The 24,049-nt window shown below is 40.7% G+C and overlaps 2 protein-coding genes across 2 annotated transcripts; one reads left to right on the top strand and one right to left on the bottom strand.

Moving 5' to 3' along the window:
• The first annotated feature begins 298 nt into the window (after positions 1–298).
• LOC131879400 (uncharacterized) lies at positions 299–2,227 on the top strand. Its single transcript, XM_059225713.1, has 8 exons — positions 299–499; positions 566–734; positions 808–851; positions 920–1,045; positions 1,119–1,232; positions 1,304–1,546; positions 1,620–1,677; positions 1,861–2,227. Exons 1-8 carry the CDS (start codon positions 314–316, stop codon positions 2,046–2,048), a joined length of 1,128 nt encoding a protein of 375 aa, XP_059081696.1. The 5' UTR covers positions 299–313; the 3' UTR covers positions 2,049–2,227.
• Positions 2,049–18,144, bottom strand: LOC131879567 (myogenesis-regulating glycosidase-like). Its single transcript, XM_059225925.1, has 20 exons — positions 17,963–18,144; positions 17,546–17,800; positions 17,053–17,191; positions 16,806–16,952; positions 16,545–16,705; positions 15,351–15,489; positions 11,786–11,985; positions 10,849–11,002; positions 10,355–10,477; positions 8,815–9,068; positions 6,727–6,889; positions 5,627–5,763; positions 4,518–4,698; positions 4,206–4,393; positions 3,698–3,839; positions 3,299–3,451; positions 3,095–3,195; positions 2,756–3,029; positions 2,360–2,683; positions 2,049–2,228 (listed from the first exon to the last, which is right to left on the bottom strand). Exons 2-20 carry the CDS (start codon positions 17,608–17,610, stop codon positions 2,163–2,165), a joined length of 3,111 nt encoding a protein of 1,036 aa, XP_059081908.1. The 5' UTR covers positions 17,611–17,800; positions 17,963–18,144; the 3' UTR covers positions 2,049–2,162.
• Positions 18,145–24,049: the final 5,905 nt, after the last annotated feature.

A 24,049-nucleotide genomic window follows, 5' to 3' on the forward strand; every position in this document is an offset into this window, starting at 1 on the left:
AGTCAATTAATATGGTCAAAAAGGCCAATGCGGATATTGTGACCCTTCAATCCGTTTTGCCCGATTCATCCACTAAAGATCTACTCACCTTGTTCCATCCTGAATATGAGCATACCATGTCAAAGGCCACTGCCCAAGGCTATCCAAGCTCAGCCATTCTTTGGAGGAGCAACAAATTCCGGGTAAATTCCAGATAACCGCACATGCAAAATTTTCTATAAGAACTTTCAAGGGTGCAACTTTTCGGCTAGAATGATAACAATTGCAGGTGAAGGACGTAGACCCGGGGACAGTGACCTCGAATAAGAAGAACATGGTTGGAGAGTCGGGCAGCTTGTCCATGGTCCATGCTTGGTCTATGGACAACACTGGAACCTCCATGACTGTTGTCTCGTGGATCCCGACAGTACAAAGACGAGGGGTGGAATCTCAAAAATCTGGAATGCTGCAGTCTTTGCTCAAATTTCTCTCTCGTCTCCGAAAGGCGTCCAACTTAAAGGTACAAAATATTTTCCATAGAGTGGTTAGTGTAAATCTGATACAATGTCAACCTTCAATTCGACAGATGAGGATACTCATATGCGCCCAATTTGGAATGGATATGAAGTCGTTCAACTTCAAGCAGTTTCCCCCGTTCAAGTATTACGACACATCGAAAAGATCCAAGCGTCTTTTCAGTTCCAATTCGCCCTTCATTTTCACATTCGACTCGCTTAGGGTCTCAGAGATACCAGGTATTTGGACTACAATCCAACCCAGGACCAAGGTTAACGGCCTCCTGTAACGCATTTTCAGAATATTTTCCAGTTCCAAACGTGTTCCCTATTCTCAGTAACCGTAACATCAAAACGGTAAACGTCAGCTTCTGTACTGATTGAGTGCTCTAGTCGGGCTTTAATTTCCTCTATCTTCTCATCAGTTGGAAGTGTCCAGTTTGCGAGCCAATGAGAACTACTTCTATGAGCGGGACGTGATTTTATCCTCGAGCAATGACTCTGATTCGAAACTCATCAAGGCACTACCGGATGCAGGATTGGAACAGAAGGTGGGAATGGCAATTCGATTATTTCTAGTCCGATGGAAGAGCAAACAAAGTATACATTTCTTTCATGTTTTAGCGTCACACCGCTGCCAAAACTATTCAGAGAGCCATGTCTTGGCATATGGCTTCAAAGAAGGTGCAAGAGGCTTTGAAAAAGGACAATGCGAGTAAGGGACGATTGACATCTAAGGTAAATCTTCGACCTGAAGTGATCGATCGAATCTCACGGTTGTTGGAAAATAATTGAATTTGATTTTTCAGGAGAAAAAGAGACAAGACACTCTGAAGAAAGTCATGAGGGCGATGCATTATAGCAAATTGGAAACCAATTCCCGTGAGAGAGAAGCTTATCAAAGATACCTTGAGCGGAACGCTCAAAAGGCGGCAAAGAATAATGACCTTCTGAATGTGGAAGAAGAGGAGATCTTTGTTTTGCCTGGCTTCAAAAAGAAACCAATCTCTAGCACCAGCTCGTTCCTTTCGGATTCATCTTTTGATGGAAACGTAAGCCTCAAATGGAAACGTGATTAAGCCACAATTATGCTCGGTTTCAAACCAAGCGTTTATTTAACTTCAGACGATCACATTGTCATCGAAAAGCAGAAGTGAAGGATCCGAGTCGTTACCACCTATTGGTAAGTCTCATCATGAACTCGTGTAATGACCAAGGACCCATTTCATTGAATAAGAACACAATGGGTTTACTCAGTTTTGAACTGTAAATTATCGTCCTCGTCCATATTACAGGCGTTCATAGTCCGATTGGTCAAGTTGTAAATATCTACAAATCTTTTCATTTCTCTCTTTGGAACTTAAAGATCCCAAACGCCAAGAAAAGGAGGAGTTCATGATCAAACACAGGCTAAAAATGCTCTCGCCCAATGTGGATGACAATTCTTTGTTCAAGGCATCAATACCATCACCACAAATGGATCATCGGAAGCGCCTTTCAGACATCTCTCCATCAGCCACGCCTCGGACACACAAACCACATTCTATCGCGTAGTTAGAGACAATTCTGATAGAAAGATATATTCTAAATCGTATGACAATCTACTTGGGTACATTTTCACCCGTTGCCTTGAAGTGGAAGCAATAACCGTTGATAAACTGTGGAAAATTATCCTATGGTGGGCAGGGATCCATCATCTTCTCGAATAAAGTACAAAATATCGTTCAGCTCAACCTGAAACCACAACAGAATAATTGACAATTTCAATGCGACCCGTACTAAATAATTGCATCGTTTTGGGTGGCGAGCAACCAATGCCTTTTTTTTAAACAAAAACAATGTCCTCCCATCATTCGTTCACTCACTTTGGTATTATTCATCCATCGACCTCCTTTAAAGTATCGCTTGTCAGAGCCCCGCATCCAAACCGTTTCGTCATGGCCAACGTAATTAGGAAGGTAGACATCGCGAGTACGAGCCCCCAAGTTTAGGACGGGCGCTACTAGGAGGGTGTCTCCTATTAAGAACTCGTCGTTAATAGTTTGAGCGATGGGATCTTTGGGATTGAGAACCCATAATGGTCGAATGACGGGCTGTGAGTTTTTCATGGCTGAATTTGAAAATTTCACCAAGTACTTCAGAACAACTTCTTCGCGGATCCTCTGAAGGTCTTTGGCGGTGGCGGCGATCTGGAAGTGAAACCACGGAACCTCGCATTTTAGTAGGATCTGGTTGTTCCAAGAAAGCATTCATCACCTTACCAGTTGTGGTGGAAAGGCTGAAGGCGGTTTGAAGAAATGTAGCATGGGCATGAAGGTGTTCAATTGCCACCAGCGGATGTACAGTTCCAGTTCCTCCTCTAATGTGTAAATTTCCAGGGATTTGCCGGAACGACCCACTCCGCCAACGGGTCCCGGATTAGTGAAAGGATACCCAATAACGCTCAAATGAAGCACGTTGGGAATCACAGATTGTAGATGAGTCCAATTGGACTCGAGTGGAGTTAAGAACACAAAGGCTGGTGCTTTGGGACGTCTGAAAGTAAATGTTATCTTGGATTTAACCTTTTTTTCAATGTCAATGATAACTCTAAATCTCACTGTGAGGCTGCTCCGCTAACCCCAATGACAGGAACTTGGTCCATAACAGCATTGACAAAGACATCACGGTACATATCTGGATTGTCCAAAGGTTTTTTGAACTGCAATGAGAACTAGGTAATGATGACATCCTTAAGATAGTGTGGGTTAATTGGTATCATTTGGGACAGTTCTTTCTTAACAGAAACCAAATATTTGACCAACCTGGAAATAAGTGGGTGTGTGGAAAGTGTTGCCACTGTCCACAAAGAATACAGCCTCGTTATTGAGCTCCACCGACAATGCTCGTAATTGGCTCTGAAGCCAATTAACAGTGCGGTTTCGGGTTATGTCAAGTAAGCCGGCACTTGTCACGTCCTGAAATGTATCAAAATGCCCATCAGAACCGATTTTCAGCATCTTTGAACACCTTCATCTGATGTCAAGTTAAGGTCAATATTGGCTCTTTCTGCGAACGTATTATGAGCCTCAGGCCAGTTCCAGTTAAATGAAAGCTTTGTTCACTCGACCAATCAAGTTGCCTCCATGGTTGCGACTAAACTAGGTTTACGGGATGAGTGGAGCCTAATGCGTCTCAAGTTCCATAAATATCAATGAGCCCACCTTGAACCACGTTAAAGCAGGGACCAAATTGGTGGAATTCCTCTCGAGTACAAAGTAGGAATCTGTAACTCCAGTTTGAAAGTTCGACGACTCGGTGCTTACAAAGGGATTAATGGTGAGCACCAGCTTAAGGCCCGATTTCCTGGAAACAAAAGAAGGCCACCGGCTCAATGACTCGTAGTTGGAACATCACGTACCCATGGGGAGTGAATGAGTGAGTGAGTGACCAAGTGTAAAAGCAATCAGAGCAATCAGAGCGCCCAATGAAAAGGAGGATTAAACCAAAAAGAAAAAGCGAGTCAATCCCTTCCCTTCCAAGTGCCCAAATATTGGATTGTCAAGCCCTCAAGATTACTGTCGGATAACTAATAATCCAACGCATGGCCCCATTTTTCCTTCCTGCCAATCGCGTCATTGCTTTACTACTTGTCGTGGTCAACACCCAAGCCCGATCGGTTTGTCGATCGTTTGGTTTGTCGGTGGGTTGCTCTTGACGAATTGTACTTACTTGATAAACTCGAGTGTTTCTTTCAAGTCGGGGAAGGCTTTCTTGTTGAAAGTAAAATCTCCCATGTTGGCTTGCCAATGATAATTGAGGAGGATGTAGCCTCGATCCTCGGAATCGTTGGTCTCCCCCACCACTCGCTCGATGTAACTCACTAGCTTATCGTGTGACAAGTCGGAGAACGCAGGAACCTGGAAGCATTCAAAGAGACTCCTTTTTGGCCACCTCCATTTGTAAAACAAAAAGAAAGGAATTAAGGCCACTCACTCACTCCTCGGTCGTTCTCCTGAAATAGAGCTTAATCTTCTTACTCACCTGCCAAATGGGCTTCTTCAAGAGATGGTGAAGAGTGTCCAAATCGTCTTGGCTATGGCCATCCCAAAATGAGCTCGGGAGGAATTGCTTATGAAGATGGTTCAGGTTGTTATCTGTACACACGGTATAGTTCAGCCTGGGCAAGTCAAATCGGTGGTAGAAGTAGGAGAAATCATCGAACCTAGTCGTAGAAGTGTGGACAAGTGAAAGTAGGCCTCTCAGTAGCCTTTTAATGGAAATGGAACAATTCAAAACAACATTTTTATGTGCAAAGAGCCATTACAACGCCGTAAAGGAGGCTGTTTGGTCGTGGCTACACTTTCCACACTAGGTCATATTACGGAGCTGGATCCTGTTACTCTCAGCAGGGGTGGTCATCCAGGAATACAAAAATGTTGACTGGTTGGGGGATGCCATCATTTTGACCGGCAAAAGTTGCTCCATTTTGGTTCCATTTTGGACTTACTAGAAAAAATCGCCAGTGAGGATACTACAAGAAGTCCTTTTGCGTGAGGTGATTCTAGGGTTCAACGAAATATGTTCATGGTAGGAATTCTAACACGATCACTGAGGAGTTGAAAAATGGGGCAAGAACATCTACCAATCTAAGATTGACCAGAAAAAGACGGGAAAAAACATCGCTCGTAAGCTTTGTTTGAACGTCGTGAAAATGTGCTCTGATCCACACATATTGCTACCTCGATAGCTAAATGGCAGTACATGTTCTTTTATACTCCAAACGATGCAATGATCAAACGATGAGGGCTCTAAAACGACGGATATATGCCCGATAAATGATGACGATGAGTCATCTTGCATGTGATTTCATGAACCTGAAATGGTGTAAAAAGGTGTTGTAAAGTGGAACGGGTAACCTTCGCATGGACAAATGCAAACATGCTGGTGCCTATCAGTGGTCGCTCGAGAAGGTCCTTGTAAAAGGTATTTTAAGCGCCTTCGAATCGAACAAAAGAAGAGAGAGTTAGCTCTAAGAATAGAGAAATACACATTGTTCGTTATCTAGCGATTGGTGAGATGAATGTGGGTTGAATGCATGAGCTCGACGCGGATCTGGAGGGCACTCAGAGTCATCATCAAATCTGTCTTACTTGGCTTGCAAGCAGAGTCCAGGAGAATCTGGTTGATTGAGCGAGATGAACAACGGTGTGTGATCTTCGATGGTCACGGAGAGACCTCGGCTGTTGAGGAAGTACTTGCGGATCACATTACCCCATTCCGTTTTACCCTGCAATCACAACACAGAAAGACTTATACTGTGAAGTAAATTGACATTGATCCCAAAGGACATTCATACGCACGCCCAATTCGTCACTTGACAGGTCTCAGTCTCTAGGGTGTTTGTCATATCAGAGAAAGGAGCTTTGATGGCAAGATCAAAGACAATTTCTTTTCTCGATATGTTCACGCCACAAGTGTGTGTATCTATCGTTTCGAGAAGAAGCATTCATTTCCCATCACGTTTGAGGCTGACATACTCGTTGAGACTTCTATTTTTAGGGAAATCCACGAGACCTCTGCATGGTCCATTATTGGGTTCCCCAATTATGATAATGGATCGATTGAAAAGTCCCTCTTAAAAGTCTTAGGCCACATCTACCTTAACAACCAGCAGGGCTATTATCATGCTTGGTTGTCTGCACTTCACCGGATTAACTCAATCATTCTTGGAGACAATGATGTCAGATAATTATGGAAAGCAAGTCCATCCTGACTTCGCTCTCTCCTTTTCATTCCCCAATTTGATCGAGTCTAATGGAAACAAGGAGCCAATGTCTCTTGAGCTTCGATCAAGGGCCAAACTTTGCGTCTCGAAAATGCAAATTCAAACACAGCTTATTGTGTATGATACCTTTCTTGGCAAGCTGCCTAACCGCCTTTTAGGTAAATTGTCCTCAAAAAATTCAAGAATGGTAAGAAGACCAATGACAACTTGTTTTTAAGTCCAATTACGCCGACATGCTCCTTAGAACTGGGACGAGCAATAAAAAAACTAGATCTAATTTGTCGAAGAATCATGCCAACGTCCGACCCTTTGTAACAAAGTGTCTGCCGGCGAAAGCCTAAGTAAGTAATCCAAAAGATACTCGAATCAGTAATCAACATTGTTGGTTCACTCGCACAACTAGACATTAGCGTGTGACGGTGAGTGTGTGTCTGTGGATCAATGGCATTCTCTTGTTCCACTCACCTCGTCACCAGTAACGAATGCCGTGTTCTTGATGCGTCCATTCTCGAGAGGCCAGGCTGCATTGAGGCTCTCACCTCCACCATACCAGTGGCCTTGAATCTCGTCATCGGCTGGGAAACAGTCCATGGGACTCACATCAGGGTGAAGAGATTGCCAGGAGAGCCTGGAAAGAAACGAACATCAGACAATGAGTATCAAGTTATGAGGACCCATCACACTCCAAAGAGTCTCCAAGACATATTCTTTCGGGAGCGTGCAATTACAGCCTTTTTTGCAAATCCCCTTAAGGCGTCTGAGAGTTGTGCAAATGCTCGGCTTTTCGTAGTAAAGTTTCTACTCATTCGACTTGATGAAGACGCATCAACTCTGGAAGGAGGGACCGAGACAGTGTCTTGAGCCAACAAAGAATCCTTCATCGAGAGACAGGGGATAAGGACTGCTCAAAACTTTGACAAGGAGCTCATACTTGGATCTATTATGCCTTTCAAACAGGAATTCAGCGGGAAATGCTGTTTCGAATTGATTCATTTGAAATGTATATGATTGCATAGATGAGTGTTTCGTATCAGTTAAAATCTGAAACCCAAGGCGAATATAGAATTGATCATTTTGTGAGTCATAAGAAATCATTTCGGCAAGTCCATCCCTAATAATGAGTAAGTTCGTTTTTTTTTTCTTTAAAAAGCTTCCAGTCCGCAGTCTGACACATTCTGATGGTGGAAGAAATCTCAGATCCAATCAAGCGTGGGCGAAATGAAGCATGCCTTTCTCGGTAAGCAACCATATTAATGGCGAGTTTTTTTTACAAATAGCAATCAAATCTGGGAGCTATTTGTGTTGCGTTTGTGCATTTTGATCAATAATTATCTACGTACATACAACATTGCGTTCTTTCTCAAAATTACTCGGGGGTAGAAACACCGCGACTTTTTTTTATAATTCATGAAATGAAGCTAGATGTAATCGGAGAAAAATATGTGCCTTATTTAATTTTTCAATGGCAGTCAAAGGTGTTCTTTTATCCCAATTTAAGTTCAACTTAATGAATCATCATGTTAACTTGTGCCGTTGTGACAAAAAGCCAACTGCTTTGACTAATGATAGCGTTTGCTTGAGATTCTTAGATGTTTCTGGAATCAGAATAATCAAGGAGGTGTCGTCTTGGAGCAATTCCTTCTTTAATTAGGTAATTCCGAGACACCCCAAAGAAAGCATCGAAAAACGTTTGTTGTCAACTAGAAAAATAAAGTTAAAATACACGATGGTCAGTATTAAGGAAAATCAATTTACAGCCTTCACTACAAAGTGCTAATATTCTAAGCCCTTTATCATTGTCATGAAGGTAATATCATTGGTCTTACCAATATTATTATGATGATGATTTATCATCGTTGTTTTTATGCACTGTCTGACCGCATCAACAAATTAAATTCTTTTTTTTTAAACTCTTTATTGCGAGATATTTCTCATTGGATCATAGGTCTTTTACAATGTTTACAGTATATACATCTATTTCGTCCCATTCTGGGTTCTGGGGCCGCCATTCGAGGCGATGATCCACTAGAAGGGGGGGGGGGAGACCTGGGATCGAACCCATGAACCCGAGTTTAACTCGGTCGCGCGTTAACCAACTGCGCTAGAACCATCATTACTAATAAAATCAACAATAATTCTTATTTGGTCAATTCCGGTGCTCAAGTGAGCATAATACCTGTTCCACACACAATTCGTTCCACGTCGCGCGGGATGCCTTCCTTTTTTGCTGCCAATGGCTCTCCCATTCATTGTTATGGTAGAGTCACCCGTGAATTACTCCTGGGGGACATGCACTTCTCCTGGACGTTTTTTTTGGCCGATTTAAACATGGCTATCNTGGAGGATGACTCCATTGTATTTTTTTGTGGAACTTAAGTTAAAGATTTGTTCTTTGTTGTCAAAACAAAATGGCCTCGTTTCAAGCAAATGCCTTCGAATTAGTACTCTATATGTTCAACATTGCTTCAAGTTTAAAAAAAAAAATCATGACAATCTTCAATGTGCTTAGAACTCTTTTCGGAGATGATGTGCTGTCCACCATTCAATCATTACCTATAACAACTCGTTTCTGTGTTGGTCTGGTGTTGAATCCTTAACCTGGCCAGCCCTTTCCACTCCAGACAACGTTCCTTGAATTCCCCATGAGCTCCATGATGGAGATTGGTTGGATCAATACACGGATACGGATGAATGTCTCCTGGAAGAGTAACCGCCAATCGGCTCTCTAGAATGAGCTTATCAACCTTGTCAAAAATTAGTAACCGGCGATCGGCCTCTTCCAACTTGAGATGCCCAAAGAGACGGAGCTGCAAGGAAGAATGAATGAATGATTGAGTATTATTTAGAATATGAGTGTAACGGACTTACTCCGTTATCAGTTTCATAACTAGGTTTTCAAGAAGTAAGTGTATTTGTGCACTGTGGGTTTTTTAAACTCTTATTCAGTTTTAAAGGCTGGAAAAACAGCCAACTTTTGGTCAAGCATGCTGACTACCATTTGATTTTAGAAGAAAGTACTTTGTTTTGGTATTGGAGAAGTTTTTAGGCACTTGAGAAACAAGAAGAACGAAATAACAGAAAAAAACCCGGCTCATTTCCTTGAAAACAAATGATGCTAGGTTTTCACTTTCGTCTGATTTATGACTTTCCGTCGGACTGAGATCCTTTTAGTTATGCTCTAACGACAGTAACTGGTTATTTAATGGACGAGCAACTCTTCGCTCTCTCACGAGGTTTGGTTCATCAACATGATATTGAAATGTCAGTCCTTGGTTCTTCCGCACACCAATTTATTACATTTTCTCAGAGTTAACGCTTTCATACATCTAATAATACCCATGAGTGACAGGCGTTTTTGAAAAGGTGAGCATTAACTTAAAAGGAAAGTAATTAGCTCATAGGAACCTTAGGACATTACACAAATAGATGTACGATAAAAAAATCCTCACATCGTTCTGAAATGGAAACGGGCCAAAAAACTTCCACCAGTAATAATGGCAATTAATTGATTTTGTATTTAAGTACCAGGTACGATTGCAATTGCATTTTAGAAATAAGTAACCAAACAAATATTCAAGAAGAAGTTATCAAGCATCACGCAATAAGGCATTCATTTGTGATTATCACAGCCTGCACTACGTACAATACACTATACTTCAAGGAACTCAAAAATAGTTGACACGGGAGGACAACCAGCTACGTTAAATTCACTCGCCCTGACTGATATGCTTTTCTCGCGGAGAGGAGACTTATGGTTGCTACCCCAAATTCTTTCCTGACCCTCTATTAGTGGAAAATGAGTATAATCTGTTTTCAGACAACCTTAACAGATAGCCAAGGTGCAATTATTTTGAGTAAAATTTTGATTTGGGTGATTGATTGACTCTTACTTCATTGGCAAGGGGAAAATTACAGTTATTTCTGACCACCCTGTAAAACAAAGAGAAGCTGTAATATATAATAAGACCAATGAAGAGCCCGAATTACTATGTTTCATTTCAAATGGGATGACTAGGGTATCAAGGGTACATTTACCCGTCTTGAAGGATATGAGGTAACTTGACCTTCTTTAAGCACCCACACTGGTACGTACCTCTCCAATGTGTTTGTAATAGACCACGTGGGCAGCGGCTATGAAGAGAACCACGACCAAAAAGAAAAAGGCCACCACAATGTTGAGTTTTCGCTTGTCCGTTTGCTCCTTCAAGTTGGCAACCTACAAATAAGGAAACAAGGAGTGACCTCTCTGAACTTGACATCTCTTGGTGGCTGCCAACTGACCACTTGAGACCATGTTTGAGTTTCTACCATGGATCTGACCTTTACAAATTTGAACACAATCAAATGGACGCGCTTTGGCAATGTTTGTGTACAATGCTCCCGGTCGGATATTGTGCCAATCCTAGCTACTGGCACGTACTGTAAGTGCACACCGAGAGTTCTCAAACACAAGTCTTCTCGTCTCAAGGACCCTCGACTGAAGTTAAGTCTTTTGTACTCAAAAAGAACTGCCCGGAGTCATTCATTTGAATTCAATGAATGACATTGTCTGTTGAGGACGTGGTCCACGTGAATATTACGACCTACCGACAAGCGATCTTTCACGTTGTCCATGGTGGAGATGAGAGAACTTTTACTGGCATATCGCTTGAGTGAGGAGATGCTCCAAGCATCTTTCTTCCTATCATATTCATCCACTTCTTTAGCATAGGGTGAGAGATATTTGGGTGGAATCTTCTCCCTAGAAAGTGAAGAAAAAAAAATATTATTGAAGTTTGGACTACTCCACGCTATTGGCATTGAATGTGCTGGATGTGGTGGAAGGTGAACGTGTTTGGTAGAATCAAGTCTGCCTTTTTGCTACTTGTTTGATTAGTCCCAGTCACACCAATGTCACCTTTTCATGGCCCAATAATCTGAGCTCTCGAAATGTTACAAGTGGATGGGTGGGCTTAAAGTTTCGGCCAAGCGACTCAAATATTTCACCACATATTCAAGCACTATTCCTGCCAAAACTTGTCTGTCGTGGAAACTTTTAGGCAATTGTAAGTTTTCTGAAAACCTCTTCAAAGCAAGAAAAGCCCTAAGCACTGGAAATGAATTGGCCTTTCATTTGGTTGGTAAAAAAGGTCGAGAGAAAAAGTTTTTCAATGGCTTTGGACCGACTGTGATGAGGCTCAAGTCTGTGTTGAAGCATTCATGGACAAAAGATTAATATTCGCCAGCTTCATCTTCTCTGTCCTGACCCGGGTCTTTTCTTTCTTTCTTTCATTCATTTCAAAACCTACATTTAAAAGACGTGTTAAATTCAGCTGAAATTTCCGGCTGGCCCTATCGAGCAGTCCTTTCACCGCCACTCAAGGCCAGCGACATATTCACTTATCACCGGTGACAACCACTCATTTGGAACAGGACCTAAGTAACTTCAATAACTTCTTACTTTACGAAACGGACCACTGGATCGGGCGTCATATTTGTTGCAATCCCGCTGACGATAGTTTCGTATTACATTGTTCATACTTACGGCTCCGCTAGGGGTGCTCCCCCGATGGAACTGACAGGTGGAGGCCCTGTTCCATTCACTGGAACAGATGTGGGAGGTGAAGGTGGTGTAGCTGGTGAAGAGTTGAAGGTATTTGCTTTACTGGGAACAATTTCTGGAATGCTACTGTCCGCTTCGGGAATAAGTGTTTCCGATTCGTCGTATTTGACATCAGACTCTCCCTGTAATGAAGCAGTGCGAAATTAACAACATTGTTTACGCGAGAAAATTTTCTAAATCATTGAGCGTCTTGCCTAGAATGTTGCTATGACTTATTTGTAAGATCTCTTGAAAAGCCAATAAATAACAAAGGAAAACAGCACTTCAGAACTCAACTTTTTAACTAAATTTTGAACTTTGAGTTTCAAATCAAGAATCAATGCTTCATCTGAAGAACACCTTTTTTCCTGTTACATAGTCTTTGATCTAATCTGTTCCAAAATATAAACACATTCTAGATGGCAAGGGTATCACAGCCCTGAGATCGAATTACGATTTCCTCGTACTGTGATTTTGACGGCGTAGTCAAAACAGAATAAATCAAGAACAAACAAAAACAACGTGGGCGCAGATTGGTAACCAATTCGTTACCTTCTCAACATCATCTTCGGTCATGATGGCAGCAGAAACTCGACCTCACTGTCAACACCGGATAGCAACGAATTCACTTGAATAAAACTAAGCACTCATTGGCAATTTGAAAAAGCATTTCCACCACAATCCGACTTTTCTTGGACGAACAACAGGTTCAAAACAAGCTAGTCCTCAGGTACGGCGGACCTACCTACGTAAGTACGATAAGAAGCGAATCAACACCACCCGAAAGCGGTTCTTGTCATGCTCTTAATCGTTGGGCCAGCCAAAGAAGTAACCCAAAATTTTGCTTCAGGCAATGAAACGTCTCGAGGATGGCCGAATGCGTGGATTTGAACGATTTGAACCCATACAGAGAGGGGAGACTGAGCTCTGGGTTAGTACTGTTTCATTGCGCTTGGTAGTAGGTGTATTCAGGAACACACTTACAAAACAAGCACGGTGACTACCGTCATTTCTGTTACTGATAATCTCTGACCGCGTGGAGAGGATGAATTTAATTCCTGCCGTAGGTTCCCCGGTGTTGATCATTGTAATGTTATCATTGAAGTAAAATTTTGAAACGACTCACTATGACGAGTCGAGTATTGCCACAGAGAGCTGACCAATAGTCGATCAATTGAGTTGAGGATCAAACTATGAAGATGAATCGATATATGATTGAAATGAGTACCTTCCTTCTACGAGGGGTCTTATATCATTTGTTGGGGAGAAAATGAGGAGTACATTAAAGAAAATGTACATTTTTAACAATAACTAAAACCCAATCACTTATTTGTTTCGAGTTATTTTGTCATAGGATTAGCCGGTAGTAAAACCAGAAAAAAAAATAGAACAATTCTATTCAGATGGCGCAAAATGAACTCCAGATTTGATACAATAGCACAACTCTATTGTTGTTGCATGGCCCAGATTGAAATTGCTTATTTATTTCAACAAAATAAGCTTATTTGTCGGTACTGTTTGTCAATAAGTATGGAGAATCTTTGAGGCTTAATAAATAAGCATATTTCATTCCATTCAAAACATACCCATGAAGCAATAATCAAAACAAGCAATATACATTAACAAGTTTTTCAAAATCACAAAAACATGGCATTTTGCTTACAATTAATATTTTCGCTTTATGAACGGTGAAAGATAGAAGATTGATTAAACGTACATTCTTTGAAAGAAGAAAAGAATTGGGGCGCTCACTGTTATGACAATCCCGACGGAACAAATATCTTCTTGAACTCCAACTTGTAACTTTAGGACTCGGCTAAGTGGTTACTTCAAATTATCTGACTCAACATGTCATGATCAAGCCAGAATATATGTACTAACCGGGACATCGTGGGAAATTTGAATTTTGGTAGAAGTAGAGGGAGTCTCAAGGTTGTTATAGATATGGGGATTTTGGTCAAAGTAGGGGGAAATACTGGTTTGGTCCAGATTCACGCAATAAGTAAAAAAAAATCCTATTCCAACCTCTCGATGAAGTTGCGTGATATTGGGTCGTACATTCGCCGACATGATCCGATCCGCACTTCCAAATTGAAAGAAACTTACCCCAATTTTTTTTTTACTCGAACAACAGAAGCATGGTCCAGATTCATAATAATACTATTATTACAAGTGGTTCTGACACTATCACAATGCCTGAATTCCATATCCTTGAGTCTGAGCCAAACAGGGAGGGTTTTTTGGCAAATTTCCTTCGAGTTGTGAGGACGAATTGGCGTACGTACGACCAAAGTCACGCAACTTTATCGAGGGCTTCGAAATTGAGTTCATTACTTATTGTGTGAGTCTTGAACACGCCACAGTTTGACAAATCAGTAGAAAAGACAAGGAACATCTTACATTTTTACTTGGGTTGTACAGCCTTTAACTACAAACATGGATCCACTTTCAGGTTTGTTTGTCCGATACCGTAACTTATGATCAAATACCCATTGCTTTTTATTGTTGAGTTTCAACACCTTTTGGGACAAACAGTGGAACAAATAGGTGGCTTCTTTGGGATAGTATTTCTACTCATAGGTGGGCAGAAATCACAATTCATCATTTCCTGACTCACAATCAGCGACCATATTCATACTCTCATCTCGAGAAAGTCATCCAAATCCTATTTCGAATGAAAACTCCATTAAATCCTTCTAACCCAAAGTGATTAAATGTCAAGGCTCCATTGTATTACTTTTGGTTGACTGCATGGAAATCTTATTTCTACTTTACCTTAAAAGTTACTGAATTGAAAATAATTGCTCACTTTCGGTAATAAGAAACACCGGGTATGATTTGATTGAAGATCCACATTTGATTGAGGTCACTCTGAAGGCCACTCATGGGTAATTGTATCTCTAATTGGCGACACAGTTTGTTCCTTACCTTCAACGGGGTTGAGGACGAGTTTCGAGAGATTTTGGCTTCAAGAAGTCTGTTCACTCTGTTATCGTCGTCACTTTCTTCAGGTGGAGTAATTTCAATGGTGATTGCGTCAAACTTGGGCATAATCCCCTTCTTTCGGCCCCTCATTGTTGATGATGGCGAGATTACTATTATTATTTCATGACACCTCGACCACAAAATTCACTTCCTTGTGGCCTCCTCCGAACGAAAAAAGTACTCTTCCCCTGCTGCAATGCTATATTTTTGGCTGTCTGCCTAAAACAGCTTGTCACGAACACGATCAGTGAAACCGGCGGAGAAAGCTCGGAATATTTTTCCCTTGTGATAAAATTTCACTGGGCAATCTTAAACCCGATCCTGGCCATGATTTATTTTACGACCATTACACAGAGCTAGGTCCTTCAACGTTTTTCTTAAAACTGAATCCAATCTTATTTTGGTTGTCAGATCTTCCAAGGAGGGAGAGGAGCTGGATTGCCACAGCAAATTACCGTAGCAAAAACTTTCATTGCAATGCCTTTGTCATCATTATTGGGTGTATCTAGTTTGAACAACTTACGGGATGCCTGTTGAGTCCTTCAGGAAATGAATTGGACAAAGACGACGAAGCTCGGGCGTTTTTACGACGAGGCGGGCTCGGAAAAGTCGACTCTTGTTCTTCTCCCACGGCGAAAAATATTTTGCGCTGGCTATTGTTCCTAGAACAAGAAAAGAAGCGAAAATTATTATCAACAACTGAGCCTGATTTCTTGTTAAACCTAAAAGGGCACCCAAAAACTCTAAGCAGAATGCAAATGCTGCACATGATCAAGTTAATGACAACATGATTAAATCTTACACATCCGGTCAAAACGACACCAACGTTCATCAGTATGTGGATTGGACAGTAAATGATCTATTGATCTTAGCGAAGTGAAATGAAAATAGGTTAAGCTCAAGCGATATTTCTAAAATCTAGAATAAAATCTGAAATTTCATTTCATATCAACTCCGGCAGGGGCTAATTTGCCTAAGCTATGAATTAAGGACGAAATTTTCATTTTTGCAATTGGTCTTTCTAATTTCAAACATTAAGAATGACGAACTTTGGCATTCTTGATCGTCACTGCAAAAACTGTCGCCATTATCTCCTTAAGCTATTGCAGTCGCTCAATGATTTCTTTTATTTTACATTGATTAAACTAAAGTTATTTTGGGCAATTGTATGAAGCTTTATGTGTAAAACATGATTGGAAAAATACTTTGAAATTAGGTAACTTACTATCTTAATTTGAGAATTTTATCTTTAATTTGCTCTTGGAACCTTACCGTGTTGGCCGTTGCCTTGCAAATCGATGTTGAAATTGGGTAGCTATGGGCGATTGTCAAAGACATGTTCTCTCTAATTTGGGCAAAGTCGGGCGAATTAAATCCTTCCTGGAGTTCAGTTTAAGAAATGCTTAATGAGGGGTCAGGTTTTGAAACATTATTTTACGTGCAGTTCCTTTATGAAAACCGACCAACCATTAACAGCAGCAATCGTAACATAAAAGGGGACAGTTTAGCCCCTGGTGAACAATATTCACGTATCATTTAATCTGTACGAGAAGTGGTCAATGGGGTACAAGTCTAGTTGCATTTTCGTACGTTATCACTAGAATATTTGAGTCCTCTCGGTCTTTCTATCCTATGTCAATCAATAGCAAGAAAGCTGTTGCAGTATTTTTGTGACACATGAAAAAGTCCTTGAAAAAATGGATTTGACGATTCTGACCTGGTAATACCTCGATTCGGATCTAAAGGCTGCAATGGTATCTCACTCGGAGTTTCATCACTGAAGTCCCAATCAAACGAGGATTTGGACAATTGCTTCATGATCCCACGTTTCACTTCAATCGGCGGTGGATCCACACCACCTTTGGTGTATTCCATAATCTGTAATGAACAACTTCCGTTCAAGTCAATCGCACTTCTGGCTGATCATCAATTCTCACTAGCTGGCTTCACTTGAGAAATTCATTTGTCGACCACTCACCTCGTCTTCATTAGCAAACGAGATCGACGGGGATCTTTGGAACGCGTCACGCCCAGCTCTGCGATTGAAGACGGGCGTGGTGGGTTCCGACCCACGTTTCACTTCAATCGGCGGTGGATCCACACCACCTTTGGTGTATTCCATAATCTGTAATGAACAACTTCCGTTCAAGTCAATCACACTTCTGGCTGATCATCAATTCTCACTAGCTGGCTTCACTTGAGAAATTCATTTGTCGACCACTCACCTCGTCTTCATTAGCAAACGAGATCGACGGGGATCTTTGGAACGCGTCACGCCCAGCTCTGCGATTGAAGACGGGCGTGGTGGGTTCCGACCCACCCGAATCACTGAACTCGGAATCCAGGTCGACGTTAGTTTTTACACTGAAAATCACAATCAAAAAATCGAGTGGTAATCAGCTAAATCTCAACATGGGAATCGGGGAGATCTTCTGTTATTCTATGGCGTTTTCTCACACGGAAGAGGGACAAACAAGTTTCCAGCAAGCAAGTCCTGATCTCCAAACTAGTGCACGCTCACATGTGTCTCCAGCCTTGTGCGATATGCTGAATACACTCCTACTGTGGAGATTGTTCTTCACTTCAGGGGCCCAATTTCCGAGCGAAGACACATGTCCACTCACTCACCTCTTGTTTTCACGAGTTCAATTTTTTTAATTATTGTTAATCCCGAAGCTGGCTATCCCGAACTGACTCTCAAACACATGCACTACTTACTCTTGGTGCTGTTGTTTATTGAAGGAATTAATCCAGCTCTTCATCCTCAAATCATTCGTGTCCATGCTGGTCAATTATAATGGGGTCATGGGCGGGAATCCTCTCAGAGTCTCAGAGACCATGCACGGGAAGCCAGAAGATCCACACGCTCACGGACCTCAAGGAAGGAAGCAAGGAAGCAAGGAAGCAAGCAAGGAGGGAGGGGGCAGCACGAGGAAGTCTCACCCAAAAGGTCTGCCCAAATCCTTGGACAAACTATCAAAGACTCATTATCAATTGGGGAAGATTTCAATGACGACGATGATTATTATATTGACAATTGAAAATGAAAAGGAACACGGACGTTATCTTCTTGAAGCTAGATAGTGTACTAGAATGATGCACGATATAACATGCGCTACCTGGTTGGCTACAAACAACAGGTATTTGATCAGATGACATTCTTCGTTTGATCTCCAATCAGACTGTTAAGTGCACTTCACAATTTCTTGATTTCATCTTGGAGTTGGAGATGGAAGATAACCAATGTTAACAACAACTTGCTTGCTATCAAGACGACTTGCTGAGCAAGTTGGAAGTGCATTATCAGCCCGCTACTCGGAAACATTCACCAAGATTGAGCTGATTTCTCAGGACTACTCAAACACTTATTTTCAAGTGCCAGAGCTCTATTTCGGTGCTCTAGCTAAGCGAGCATTTTAAGAAGCCATCTGGCATGTTTCATAAGATCAATGCAAGTAAATGATACGATTGGTAAAGTACCTAATATTGCCACATTTGTGCTAAGAAGTCTTGGAAGTAAGGGCATTTCAAACTTGAACAAAATGAAATTCAAACCAAGTCGAGTTAATCGCTGCCAAACAAATCCCCCGTATTCTTCTGCATTAAATCCTTTATCTGAAGGGTTGCTAGATCGGATGAATAAAGACAGAGACAAGATTTCTGCAAGTATGCCGTGAAGAAACGTCGCGAAAAATCTTTCATTTCATCTTAAAAGTGATATTTAGGACCTGGATAAGTAACCGGCGAACCGACCAGATCTTGCCCAAGCAGGCATGGTTCCTATGTCTCACTCATGAAGACATTATGCGGCCATTTTTTTTCTAAAGCCATTCTCCGTAAATCAATTGAACATTGTAATAGCCAATTGTTGCCTACTTGTGTTGAGTTTTGAGTCTCGAAATCTGGAGTCCAGGCTCCCTGCCGGCTCAATAGCGAAAAACAGGAGACAACGCTAAAACCACAAGCGTCAGTACTTCAGCACTATTTTCTATCATTTATTCGACTTTCCCTCCCCATCGTTTTCATTCGTCCCTTGTTGATTGATGCAATATTGCAGATTATTGTGTAACCATTGGTTCAATCTTCAATGCAAGTCATTTGTTATTTTGGTCAGTGAATAGGGGATGTCAAGTAAAGGAAATTCAAGGAAAAATGTGGTCCGGCACCCTGATTTTGGGCATTTTGGGGAGAGAGAACTAAGACAAACATCACAGTCAACTCTCACCATTCGCCCATTGAATTTTCAATAATCGAGTGATTTTGAGCGAGTTTTGTTATAAAACCCTACTAGATGAGCACTCTTGATGTTAAACAGTGAACGCACTATCAAATTGGCTCAATATCACAATACTAATTGCCTAGACAAGCATGTAAAATGGCAAAAATGTCAAAATCCAATACATGCACTGTGCGGTTTGGCTGGGCATGTTGTCTTTGATTTTACTCCATGGAATAACGTCAGATGTCCATGAACGCGCTACTTGATTAGCCCTATGTAACCAAAACATGCATGAGAAGCCCAAAAAGTCTAAATTTACTAGTGACTTCATTTATGCCATTTTGTACTTGTCTGAATGTGGTTACCCAGGGCAAGGCGAATTGAGAAAACAACAGCACTTGACTTTTTCCTTTCTTTCAGGTTTCATTTTCTCTCTTATTGCCTCTGCAGGCAACTTCTTAGAGGGGGCCTTCATTCAAGCAGGTATCTAAAATTGATCATAACTTTGGAATGAAATTCAATGATGGTGTGAATACGGAATAAGTTACTCCTTTAAATGTATATCTACATTATTCTATTGATATGCCCAATGAAAAACTTTTGGCTGCGATTGGCAGTACTTCAAAGTTTGTTATTTTTGCTCCATTCTTGCCTGAGATGACGACATTCCAATTCGTAAATTGTTTGGCGTGCAATAACAACTAGTAGTGCGTCCACACGACAAATTATTTGTACTCCCAGTTTTGGGCCCTTGCAACCGAGCTGACGCAGCCTTGCACCGTTGCCTAAGCGCCCCCAGGTCCTGGCAACCAAAAGGTTAGTTGCCGTCAAAAATCCGGTGTCTAGGTCTAAAATAGCACTACACTCTCCTTCCAGTCATTGCCATCATTGCCAATGCCATTGTTTTCCATGAAGGTCGTCTGCACTCCAACAACTTACACATAAACTAAATCGTTGATGACTTTAAGTACTGTATCATGGTTTAACCCTTCCAGCTACCATTCACCCATCATTTAGAAACCAACCCAGGGTTTTGGACATTCATTGTTAAACCTCGAAACGAAGGCTTTAACCTGAAAAAGCATTTTAACTTTTTTTGGCTTTCTTGTTTGAAAATAAGTGTTTGTGGCAAATTTCCGAATGTCCCACATTTTTTTGCCATTTTTCTACTTTTCCAACTCTTTCTCGGCTTTTCTTCGACTTTTTTTTACTAGTTATCACATTTTAACCGTTTTGTCATTTAAATTGTTATCTGCCTTCCCCTTAACTTGAAGTTTCTTGTTGGAGGTCTTTTTATTTACTTCTGTGCAACATGATTACATGAACGAATAAGTCCTCTGCCAAAACCTTTTAGCATTTTTTGGGTCTAGGTTTTCTGCAGCTTTGCTAATCGTTGCAAGGATTGTAATCCCCGTTATAATTGAAGTGAAATATTGTGATTCGTCTAATATTTAACACTTTAAAACTTTATACAACATTTCGTCTACCAGCGAATTGAATATCAAATTCTAGTCCTTGGTTTCTATTTGAGAAAGTCAACAAAAAAAGAGCTGCAGTAGAGTAATCTCTGCTGTCATTAGTTTGATCCCCTCTAGTTTGATCCAACCAAAAACCCAAAATCGTTTTGTGAACAAGAGTCCCATGCGATAACACTATGCTCCAGAAGAGAATCAATGGTTTGCCGTAACATTCATATCAATTGAAAACGTGTCCTAATATCAAACATTGCAAGATTTCTTTTTAAATCTGTTTATACATAAGATTTTATTTTATAGTTATTTTTACGCCATGACATGACCAAGAGTTGCAATAAAGATTATATATTAAAAAAGACAATCAAGAAATTCAATGGATAACCAGAAAATTCAATTGTGTGCCTAGATTTTTTAAAGCGACAATGTTTTTTTTTGCATTTTCACACCTTTTCTGCGTATTTTCAGCAACTTTTTTCACATTTTCGCAACTTTCTTTGCACTTTTTGACTTAAAAAATGTTATTTCGGTCAAAAGGGCGAGTTTTCAAGAATGCCTTTGCAAAAGATCTAGTGAGGAGGGTATGAATTTGCCATCAATTATGTTTGAACCTTCCTTGAAACTTCAAATGCTCAAACTGACGTTGTTTTGAACTAAAGAGCAACCTGAAAAAACATTTGAACTTTTTTTGGCCTTCTTGTTTGAAAATAAGTGTTTGTGGCAAATTTCCAAATGTCCCACATTTTTTTGGACTCTACATTAACACCCGACTGAATGAATGTCTCGTGTGTGGTCTTGCTGAGGAGAAATGGCTCCATTTGTTCTTGGTAATGCATTGTTGGTTGAGATTGATACATTGACCTTGAAGTCCTCAGAGACAAACCTTGGCAAAGTGGTCAATATTGCCACACGTGCGACAACCTGTCCCGCAAGCAAGGCTTATTGCGTGTCTTAACACAAGTCATGGCCCACTTTTACAACACCCACCACCAACACTTTGGGTTTACAGGTTGTCCATGGAGGGGGGGGTAATGGTTCCTGTTTCCTCTCTTTGTTCATTTGAACTAATTGGAGCCTAAATAGGCGAAGCATATTGAAGATGTGTCTGAGCAGTCGACTTGAACAGAGGAAGAATGGCAATATTATCTCTGGGAATAAATGTTTGAAAAGCTTTGCCTATTTTCAACTGGATATTCCCATCGAACTTTCCATTATTTTGGAGTGATGCAGTACACCTCAATCCCTCATGGACGAGACATGCTCAATGTCATTACCTCCATCATCTGCGAGGGGAATGTTCAAAGGAATAGGGCAATTACTCTACATGAAATATGTTTTACTTTCTGCACTTCAGAGGGCGCTTTGTAAGTTAGCCCCTACCAAAAGAAGAGCCGATTGGGCCAATTTCCCTATATTGAATTCTAATGCGTTTGAGTTGTTTTTGGTTGATTCCATAAAAATCTTATATATAATTAGGGACCCGGGTCACATAATGTCCGGAAAAGAAATCGCTCTCATGGCATGTTTCGAGTAGTTTATTTAGCAATCTACAATGCCTCTTCCTCATTTCGTTTGGGCCGTCTGACGTTGCAAATAAGGGCCCCTATTGCCCCGCAGGTCATTGAGCGGAAGTACATTCCATCCAAGGCCATATCATTCGGGCACCCAAGAGAATTTTCGATATGAGCCCTTTGCAAGGCTATGGTAGTCTTGGCCATTCCTATCACAAACCAATTTTGTATTGTCAGCAAAAGAACAGTAATACTGAGTTACTTAAGTGGAGCAATAAATATTATGAAAAGGTGAGTTTCTAAATTGGAACCCTATGGAACACCGGAATTGACATCTTATATCTCACTAATGGATCCGTTGACCTTAATCAATTGCTTCCCCCATGAATGAAACTTCTTAACCAAATGAGAACCTTGCCTTGGTCCCCTATCACGTGGAGCCTGTTTTATTGAGAGCTCATGATCTACTTCAAGGTCAAACGCCTTGCTTTTATTCTTTTTGTTTTACATTTGTATTAGTTTTATGAATGTGGGGTCAATTTTGTGACTTTTCTGCACCATGAAAACTTTCCTGACATTTTGAAGACGAATTCTTCAAATGAAGATGCAGAAGAGATTACAGATATGAAACAACTATGTGTAGAACATTCCATGCACTTTCTTGGAGACACAAACCTTCAAATGTTGGGTCTCCTCTTTAAATAAGATACATCATAAAGTTTGGCAACATTAACCATTTTTACACTTAAGCAAATATCAGGGGATTAAATAAATGGATGATTATATTTTGTTGAGTTTATCTGCAACTTTTGTGTAAATTCAAGTCATTTTTGTACAATAACGTTGTCACTAAAGATTGCTTCATTTACAAAATTTGCCCTGGTCTACTCATCATATCTTAGGTAACAAAACGACAGTTATCTTGCTCAGTATCATAATACCTTCCCATGAGATGTAAAATGCATTTCATTCATTGTTAACAATTTCATTTGAGTGCACGAACTTCTTGCCGAATAAGTGTCAAGCTATACATAACCTTGTCGTGCTATTTTCATTTGTCTTTCTTATGCCACTTTATTCATGTTGTCTATCAGATGCATTTTTCATGCAACATTTTGTTGCTGAGCGAGGTATTTTGTTAGTTGGTGTAGCAGAATTTGGTCATCAAGGACTTTTTTGTTTCGGGTGCCACTTGAGAGTACCCAATCACATAAGTATTTCATCAAGTGAGCGTCACTAAAAACAATCCGTCAAGTAAGTTTCGACAAAGAAACCATGACCTCCTTGGTCCTTTTTCGGTTTCATCCAGAGTGGCGGTTTGATTGAAAGATAATTGCATCATGTTTTCTTTACTGATAAATTATTTCCGTTTTAAGTGCATTATGGTCTTATGATTAGTGGTGAAGGTTTCTGGCAAATAAGATAGCCCTTTCAAACCCAGAAAATGACAATAAGCCCGAAAATGGCAAACGAATTGGCAACTATACCCAAGAATGGCGAATAGTTTGGTAAGTAAATCGAAAAGTGACAAATGCATTGTCAGATATAACATCACATAAACTCTGCTAGCTGAACAGTAAACAACGGTAAATCGATTTCAATTTGTTTTTCGTTCTCTTCCACTTGGGATTCTTTTTAAACAACTCGTCCATTTTGGGGACCCTCTTGGGTACTTCAGGGCCCTTCAGCACTGAAAATGTATCTAAATGATTCATTTTGTATTGGCTGACACCGCATAGCCATTGTGTACGTTGGTCGCCTGCACAAAACCGCTTTTGCTTGATGTCACATGATACATTCAGTATAATTTTCTTTGTTGGTTGATGAGGTCTTAAAACTAGATAGTCTTTTCATTTCCTAAAATTAAGACAATACAATATTTTATTACTTAGCAATATTTTCTAAGTCTCAAAAACCTCTCAAGACAATCTGGTACTGGGATCTGGTGTTATGAAATTTAAAAAACTTGCCTCCCCCCCAGTAGTCTATCTTCTTTAGGAGACGAATTCACATTCACCCT

This window comes from Tigriopus californicus, chromosome 4, assembly GCF_007210705.1.
Source record: "Tigriopus californicus strain San Diego chromosome 4, Tcal_SD_v2.1, whole genome shotgun sequence".
Classification (NCBI taxonomy): domain Eukaryota; kingdom Metazoa; phylum Arthropoda; class Copepoda; order Harpacticoida; family Harpacticidae; genus Tigriopus; species Tigriopus californicus.

What these genes read in the sequence shown, in the direction of transcription:
- LOC131879400 (XM_059225713.1), top strand. Translation starts at nt 314, where the DNA reads ATGGTTGGAGAGTCGGGCAGCTTGTCCATGGTCCATGCTTGGTCTATG. An exon ending in GAAAGGCGTCCAACTTAAAG is followed by an intron (nt 500 to 565) that starts GTACAAAATATT and finishes TCAATTCGACAG; the next exon opens with ATGAGGATACTCATATGCGC. An exon ending in CGAGTCGTTACCACCTATTG is followed by an intron (nt 1,678 to 1,860) that starts GTAAGTCTCATC and finishes TGGAACTTAAAG; the next exon opens with ATCCCAAACGCCAAGAAAAG.
- LOC131879567 (XM_059225925.1), bottom strand. Translation starts at nt 17,610, where the DNA reads ATGGACACGAATGATTTGAGGATGAAGAGCTGGATTAATTCCTTCAAT. An exon ending in TGAAGAAGCCCATTTGGCAG is followed by an intron (nt 4,394 to 4,517) that starts GTGAGTAAGAAG and finishes GAATGCTTCCAG; the next exon opens with GTTCCTGCGTTCTCCGACTT. An exon ending in ACACACCCACTTATTTCCAG is followed by an intron (nt 3,196 to 3,298) that starts GTTGGTCAAATA and finishes TTCTCATTGCAG; the next exon opens with TTCAAAAAACCTTTGGACAA.